General features: G+C 44.0%; 1 protein-coding gene across 1 annotated transcript; it reads left to right on the top strand.

Annotated features, from left to right (window-relative positions):
* The first annotated feature begins 4,756 nt into the window (after positions 1 to 4,756).
* Positions 4,757 to 5,230, top strand: LOC149245183 (uncharacterized). Its single transcript, XM_089437584.1, has one exon. The coding sequence runs from the start codon at positions 4,757 to 4,759 to the stop codon at positions 5,228 to 5,230; it is 474 nt and encodes a 157-aa protein (XP_089293710.1).
* The last annotated feature ends 3,886 nt before the right edge of the window (positions 5,231 to 9,116 follow it).

The raw sequence follows: 9,116 nt of genomic DNA on the forward strand, positions 1-9,116 counted from the left end.
ACTCAAGTGCCATTTCATACGGTCAGCGTTGGAAGATGGACAGTTGAAGCTGGAAAATATACACACTAACCAGAATCCTGCAGATATGTTAACAAAAGTTGTAACCAAGGAGAAACTGAGAATCTGCTCAGTTTCAATTGGTCTTCAAATATGATGAAGAAGATGAGAAACAACTAGGTCCAAAGTGGAGTCATTGTCCAGCCAATGAAGTAGCAGTGGAGTTGTTATAATCAGTCTCCAAGTGGGAGATTGTTGGGTGTGGAGCCTGATTATCTTCTTTATTTAGAGGTATCGCCACATTGGACCCCAGTTCGTAATGTGGTAGCAACGCCGCCCATAAAATATACACTGTAGGGGGGGTCCAGGGGGGCAGCTGCGACCTTTGGGAACCCCCCTCCCGACGGGGGGTTCGGGGACAACGCCCTCGAAGCTAAAAATAGATGTAAAATTGCCTTGTAAAATGTTGTAATTTCGTAGTCAATTTGGGCCATTCATTAGGCAGAGATTTGACGGTAGAAGATATGTTTAATTTAGGGTTTTTTGCCCTAGAAGGCAACTCCTCGCTATATATGAGGGAATTGTATTTCGTCTATGTAGATCTGTATTCTGAGTGAGGAAGAGAGAGGAGATTGAGAGCGAAGAGGGAATTACAACGGATCTGCTGTAAGTTGTATCTCTTTAGTTTGCTGGATAATATAAAAGGAAGGAATGGTTGTTTCTCCATGGATGTAGCCCAAATTGGGTGAATCACGTATATTTGTGTCTCTCTTGTTTTATGGTTTTTCTGTGTTTATATTTCTGCAATATATTTTATGTGTTCCATTGCTCTGTAATATATAATTTTCTAACAATTTCCATGCATATTAAGTACAAAATCTCGACACGATGTTTCTAACAAGACCTCCTAACTAATTACTACCAAAAATTCCCCTATGCATTCTCAATTGTGTTAATACTATCATTGGCTGAGCCAGACCTGACTCAGATGATGCAAAACTTAAAAAGGAAAGGTTGAGTTGATGGGTAATTATGTTATCATGATGGAAGACACTTAGGAATTGATTATGGATATAATGGGAAAGATTTAATAGAAATCCGAGATGACACTGGAAATTATTGCCTAATTGTTACATAAATGACACCTAACACGTGTGACTCTCCCTGACCACAAGAAATTGCAGTGGGGTGATAAAACATCTGCAACTAGAAGAGACCTAACAACATATTTATTTTGAGCTAATTAGAATGCAAAGAACTGATTAACTAGAGGAACTGATGGAACTAATTACTAACCAAACTAACTGAATCTTACCTACTCCTACCTATGGTCTCCTTTTGAAGATGTAATAAATTTTAAGTAACAATGTTTGATCCCTGGAAGGGTTTCAGGCATGCACCGTTCACCCATCCTGGTAGAAATACATCGTCGAGTTGCGCTAGCTTAACAACTCCTGACTCTTTTACTTTCACGACAATAAAAGGACCCAACCAATGCATCTATAGCTTCCCTAGAAACTTCAAGAATTTTTTAACGTATAGCAGAACATGTCCTCCTGCTGTGAATTATTTCCTCCTAATGTGCCTATCATGCCATGCCTTTTTCCTTTACTTTTTGACCGTTTGATGGAAATCTACCATGAACCTAGCCTCATCCAGTTCCGAAAGTTCCTCCAACCTCTTTTAAATTGACTCTTCCTATATCATATGAGTGGATTGAGCTAGGAAAAGTTTGGGAATAAAAAATTTAGCTGGTACCACACCCTCCTGTCCATATATGAGATGGAAAGGTGTATGCTTGTGTAAACGCTTAACAATTGTGCAATATGCCCATAGAGTCGTTGTCACATTCTCATCCCAATAAAACTAGTTGGCTGAGCATATCTTGGTCAAACCATTTTCCAAGATCTTATTGAAGGATTCCACTATGCCATTTTCTTGAGGGTGATACAGGCTGCTCTTATGGTGTTGTATCATAAAGTTATGAAGTATTGAGGCAACTGTTTCTTTTATGAAATGGTCCCCTAATCACTACTGAGACTCAGGGGGCACTCAAATTTGGATATTATGGTCTCAAATATGAATTTGGTGGCGGTATCTATAGTACAGTCCTTAATTGGTGTGGCCTCCACTCATATGGAAATGTACTTCATTGTGGTGATGATATATTTGGTGTGGAAGTGGTGTGCTGGTGGATTGATAGGTCCTATAAAGTCGACCACCCATTTCTAAAAAATATCCAGTGTGTATATTGGTTGCAATGGCAGTTCATTACAGTGTGATGGCCTCCCAACCCTTTGGCAAACATCACAACCTGTGACATATTCCTTCGCATCTCTGAAAACCTTTGGCCATCACAACCCTGCTTGCAATACCTTCCTTACGGTAGCCTTCTCGCCAACATGGCCACCTGCAACACCTGAATGACACTCCCATAATACATCCTGTCTCTCGTGATTGAGGACACATCTGCGCAACACCTGATGAAGGCCCAATTTATATAGTTGTCCTGCAATCAATTGATAATCTGCAACTCAAATGACCATATGTCATCGTTGTGTATTCCTACAGACATTTACCTGTAGCTAGAAAGGTTGCGATATCCTCCAAGTAATCTGGTACAACTTCAATTCAAAATAGATTGGTGTCTAGGACCTGATCATCAAGGGATCCTCCACTTTCTCCTGACTCCAGTCGCGAGAGGTGATCATGACCCACATTCAATCGTCCAGGCTTAATAATTACTTCAAATGTGAATTCTTGGAATAACAAAATCCATCTATAAATTCTTCCTTCAAGTACAGGTTTGTTCACTAAATACTTCAAAGTGGAATGGTCAGTGAAAAACTTGAATGGGCCTCCCAACAAGTAATGTTGGAACTTTTGAAGCGAATATACCATCACAAGTGCCTCGCGTTTAGTTGTGGTATAGTTTTTTTTGCTGTAGACAAATTTATGCTAGCAAAATAAATGGGGTAATCGAGGTTCCCTTCCCCTGGCTGAGCTAGAACAACACCCAAAGCAATGCATGAGGCATCAATGTGGACATGGAACTGCTTGTTCCAGTCTGGGTAAACTAGGATCGACACACTTGCTAGTTTTTCTTTTAGTATATTCAGTGCAACATCACATTCTTCCGACCACGTGAATCGTTCAACCTTCTTTAACAACTTCTCCATTGGTGCAATAATTGAGGCATAGTTGCAGATAAACCTCCTGTAGTACCCTATATGGCCCAAGGTGGATCTGAGTTGTTTTACACTTGTGGGTGGATCCATGTTCATGATTTCCGCAACCTTAGTAGGGTTTACACACACTCCTTCCTTGCACACTATATGGCCCAAGAGTGTGCCAAATGGGACTGCAAAAATGCATTTATTCAAATTTAATGAGATCTATAGTTGCTGACATCGATCAAACATGATTTTAAGTAGTCTGGAGTGCTTTTTCAGCAAACTATAGGTTGTCTAGTCATCCATATAAACTTCTAGGAACCTGTGGATATAATTTCTAAAGGCAACAATCACAATCCTTGAGAACACCGCAATGTGGAAAATTTGTGATAGGTTAACCCGATAATGCAATATAAATCAAATCAGAATACTATAACCTACTTCTATTATCAATTTGTGGAAGCTTAAAGATCGAGCTGAACAATATAACTAGAAGAAGAAGAATCAATGGCACAATACACATGAAAATAATTTAGGGAAAGTCTTAGATAAAAACCCACACTATTGTATTATCATACATGGTGGAAGATGGAAGAAAAATTCTGAAGGAGGAAAGATGGTGCGATGCAGCTCTCATAGTTCTTACCCTAGCCTTAACCCTGATTACAGTTAGCCGTAGGTGCTGTAACCTCCGAGGCTACCTCCACAACCTACTGCCCTCGTCTGCACCTGCTCCCAACTGTCGATGGTAATGGCCTACCGTTCCTAGGCTCAGCATGGAAGGAATGGAGCTGGATGCCGTGGATTATTCACCGGACCCTTACCCGGAGCAGTCTATTTTCTGTCACCCTAACCCTAAATCGGCACCCGTTCCATCCTCAGCACCGTCCTGCTCAAACCCGTCACTGGTTGTCTCCCTCCCTAGGCTTACGGCCTCCACCCTTCACATTGGGACTCTCTCCATTGACTCACCTGCCCTAGACTGTCCGCCGTTGTCTCCCGGAACCCTAAACCTTTTGGCCACCTGCTCGTCCCCTCTCTTCGACCCCTCTCCCCCTGTAGATCATTGCTTCTCTAAAAACCCCCCTCGTCTGGGTAACGAGTCTGATGCGGAAACAGAGGCTCAGAAGATCCATGACACACCCGTCTGTTGCACGACGACTTAGGTCTCAACTCCTCCTTCTGGTTGTTTTGACACTCTGGTAATTCGAGCAAGATCAACAGAGCAATAGCCTCATCCTAAAGAAAAAATACCCTTGGATCTATTGCAGGATCACCCTACTACGCCGAGAACAGGGAAAAGGAAAACAAGGTGCGTCAAGGCCTCCGGCAAGGACTACACCATCAAATTCGGGGAAGGACTCACCATGGGTGAAGTGGCAGACAAGGCAGGGAAAGTCCTGGTGGGTAGGGTTCGTGGAAGAACCTACACGGCGGAGTGATTGGGGCTATGGGTTAAAGAGATATGGGGGTAGATATTCATACAGCTTCCGGATGTACAGATTCTCCCTCGAGGATGGTTTGCGCTTCATTTTTCCCTTGAAGAATACACAAACATGGCACTCGCACGATATTGGCATATCGAAATGGCTCCTGTGCTGCTCAAAAGATGGAGCCCTCTCTTCGATCTAGAAAGAGAACAGATAGGAGCTGGACCTTTATGGGTACGACTACCAGGTTTACCTCTCCAGTACTGGTCAGAAGAAGTGTTTGTGCGAATTGGGAATACCCTCGACACCTTCCTGGATTATGACAAATCCATAATACAGTCCAAGAATCATACCCTAGCTCACATTCTGGTGCATCTGGATACTCGGGAGGGCCTAGAGGAAAATATTACTCTGCAATGGCATAACTTTACTAGGGTTCAAATCCTCGATTACGAGGGGGTGCCATTCAGATGCCGTCACTGCCACAAGGTCGGGCATCTGTATAAGGAATGCCCATTGGTCCAAAAACCCCCAGAAACAACTATGGAAAAGGAGGGTGGCAATGGAAGGGCTACCTCAGACACCCCCAGGAAGGCACCATCAGCAGCACCCACTTCGTCTCGAAGGTGACCCCATCTCAGCTAGTCCAACAATCTACAGGCTGCTCCTCGCGACCCCCATCTCCACCTCTGACTCGAGCCAGGGCAGCAACTGAAGCGGCTCATACTTCAGGTATTTCTCTCCCCACTCTCCCTGCTCTATCTTCTACTTATGCATTTTCTGCACATCATCAGCATAATGCATCTGTACAGGATCGATCTACCTCTCCTACATCTATTCCCTGCCCCCTTCTCTCCCATCACCTGGTTTATTCCACTACCTCCCCTTCCCTACCTCCGGAGGCATCCTCCTCCCCATCCCCTTCTCCCCTAGTTCCCCCTCACCCTTAAAACCTGTGATCCCACCCTCCCTCTGTGGGTACACATTCAATACACTCTGGTCTTGGCCTATCCCTCCCCTCGATGACTATTAAACCCCTTCGTGGGCGCAAATCTTATCTCTCGCATGCTATACTTTGGGCTGGTGCTAAGGTGGTTTCGGGAAGGCAATCTTCATTAGATCGAGTTCTTAGAGTGAAGAACACCCTTGACATGTTACCCCCATGAAGTGCCTATCATTTAATTGCAAGGGTATGGCTAGCTCGCCCAAAAAGCTAGCCCTCTGCAGGCTATTTGATTCTGAGCCTGTAGACATTATTTTCCTTCAAGAAACCCTCGGTGAAGCTCAACACATTATCTGTATTCTGAGGAGTCTGAACCCGGGATGGGAATTCCTTGCCCTAGATGCAGTTGGGCGTTCTGGTGGATTGGCTCTGGGGTACAATCCATGATCCATAAACCTAACTTCGGCCTAGGGAGGAAAGGGTTTCATTGGTATCGACATCTTTTCTGCTGAGCTAGGAATGGATCTCTGTGTCATGAATGTTTATGGGCCTTGTCAGGGGCGGGAGGCTTTCTGGAATCAACTCCTAAACCTCTCTATTACCTCATCTAACAATCTCATCATGGGCGGTGATCTAAATTTTTCTATTGGATTTAGTGAGTCCTGGGGTTCATCTGCATAGATTGACCCGCTCTCTGATACCATGGAAAACCTGCTTGATCAAGCTCACCTCTCAGATATTCCCATGAATAGACCCCTACCAAAATTGAGGATCAAAAGAGTTGGTGACGTTGCACTAGCTAGAAGACTGGATCGTTTCATCCTCAAAACCTCGATGATACAGAGATTATCCCATTATAGGCAGTGGGTCGGATCCGGAGGTATCTCTGACCACTCGCCCATCTACCTAGAAATCTCTGGCCCTCCTATTAAGCCCAAAGCCCCTTTCAAATTCAATTCATCTTGGCTTCAGGACCCCTCCTACTCCAAACTGGTCTTAGACTTCTGGCTGCAAAACCCTCCCACTCAAGGTCTCACACGGGCTGAAGGGTTCTGTCATAACCTTCTGCATCTCAAGAAACTCACTATCAAGTGGGCAAAGGAAAAAACCCAAAGGGATGACCATACCCTCGCCTCTGTTGAATTATCCTTGGCCCATCTTATGGATGACCAAAGCAGGGGTTTCTTAAACACAGAAGCCAAGTCACAATTGATTGATTTAGAAAATCAAAGGGCCAAAATTCTGAAGGAAAGAGAGGAAACCTGGAGACTCAAGAGTAGAGCGCTCTGGCTCAAAGCAGGGGATGAGAACACAAGTTACTTTCAGAATTTTTCCAAGGGGAGAAAAGCCTCCAACACCATCTGGAAAATGCCCTCGCAGGATGGAGGTATTGCAAAAACTTTCAATCAACTATCTCAGTTGGGTATCTCACACTTCAAACACCTATATAAGGAGCCCCCAGCCTCAAACCTTGCAGATATCATTCAAGTAGCAGGGCACTTCCCAAGCTTTGTAGATCTGGATGCGGCAGCTGAGCTAACTACACCTATTACCAGAGATGAACTTGAAGGGACATTAAAATGGTTCAACAAAGATAAAAGCCCTGGCCCAGATGGATGGTCCATTGAATTCTACTTAGCCTTTTTTGACCTCATTGGGAATGACCTCCTCAATGTAGTTGAAGAGTGCAGGATCTCCGAAAAGATGTATGAGGCTATCAATGCTACCTTCATTGCTCTTATACCAAAATCTGACTCCCCTACATCCTTCAATGACTTCTGACCAATCTCTCTCTGCAACACCCTATACAAAATCATCGCAAAGATCATAGCAAATCGGCTCCATCCTATACTCTCCCATCACATCTCTCTAGAGCAATTCACCTTTCTTCAAAATCGACAGATCCATGAGGCCATAGGCACTACCCAGGAAGCCATTCACTCTTTCAAAACAGGAAATTTGAAAATCATTATTCTCAAGATTGACCTTGCAAAGGCTTTTGATCGTGTCAACTAGCTCTTCATTAAGATGATCCTGATCCATCTAGGATTCCCACTCGCTTTCACAGAATGGATCATGTGCTACATAAACTCGACATCCTTTAGTGTACTCATAAATGGTTCTGCATCCCACTTCTTCCATGCTGAACGAGGACTTCGGCAAGGATGCCCTCTTTCTCCCCTTCTGTTCCTTATAGTGATGGAGGGTCTCAGTAGGCTCATTGGCACTGCAAAAAGGGAAGGCAGACTCAAAGGACTAAAAATGAATGAACTTTGCCACCTCACCCATCTCCTTTTCATTGATGATGTTATGATCTTCCTGGATGGCAGCATCAGGGATTCTACCTCTTTCCATGACATCCTTGCACTCTTTGAAAAAGCCACTGGTATGGTCACAAATCAGTCCAAATCTACTATCACTTTGTCTCACACCTCCCCTCAGGAGGACAAAACAACTCTCCATTTCTTCCATTATCAATTGCATAATCTCTCGGATGGCCTGAAATACTTGGGTTTCTGGATCAAACCCCACAGCTACTAGATTGTTGACTGGATCTGGTTAGTGATTAAAATTGAGAAGAGACTGAAAATTTGGAATCACAGATTCCTATCAAGAGCAGGGCACCTAGTCCTTATAAAATCTGTACTGGAAGCCACACCTGTATACTGGATGTCACTCGCCTGGATTCCTCGGGGAATACTTGGCCACATTCAACAGATATGCTGCAGATATCTATGGAATGGACAAAAGGAAGGAAAAACTTTTGCTTGGGTGAGCTGGAAGAAAATTGCTTTGCCAAAAAAATGGGGGGGGGGGGGGTGGGGGTTAAAAGACCTGTCTGTTTTTGCACAAGCCCTTGCAGCCAAGATGAGTTGGACCCTCCTCACTTCACAAAATATATGGACCATTGTGTCATACCATAAATACATCTGGCCGCAACAAATATTGGACTAGGTTCGCCTACCAGACTGGCCTCGTTTGGGCATCTCTATAGTATGGAAATCAATCCTACAATCTTTGCCTTTCATCAGATCTGGATTGGCATGGCGCATAAACAATGGTAACTTTGTACGCATTGGTATTGACCCATGGATGGGGGGGGGGAGGAACAGGTATCAACTGCCACCTGATCTGATTCAATATCTTCATCATAGAGATACCACAGTGATTGCACATATTGCTGATCATGAGCGTAGCACTGTCTTCAGACAAAAATGGAGGTCAACCCCTGAAGTGGGCATTCCTATTCAATGGAAACAGTCCTGGGAAACTTATCTAATGACATTGTTTGAAGCTCATGTGTGTATAAATGATGATCCAGATGAACTAGTATGGATGCTATCTGAGCATGGAAAATATACTCCAAAGCTGGGCTACACCCACCTTCTCTCGGATCGCAAACCTAAACATACAAAAGAATGGTGGCAACAGATTTGGAAACTGAAAACTCCTCTGCGGGCACGCCTTTTCATGTGGAGTGTCTTAAGCAACAAAACCCCCACAGGCGAAGCCCTATTGCACAGATCCATACATGGCCCGATCTGGTGTGTATTATGCAAACAAGACTTTGAA

The sequence above is a fragment of the Pinus tabuliformis genome, chromosome 7, assembly GCF_031772625.1.
Source record: "Pinus tabuliformis cultivar Carrire ecotype Pingquan chromosome 7, CPIR1, whole genome shotgun sequence".
NCBI lineage: Eukaryota > Viridiplantae > Streptophyta > Pinopsida > Pinales > Pinaceae > Pinus > Pinus tabuliformis.

Coding starts and splice junctions, on each gene's coding strand:
- LOC149245183 (XM_089437584.1), top strand. CDS start 4,757: ATGGCTCCTGTGCTGCTCAAAAGATGGAGCCCTCTCTTCGATCTAGAA.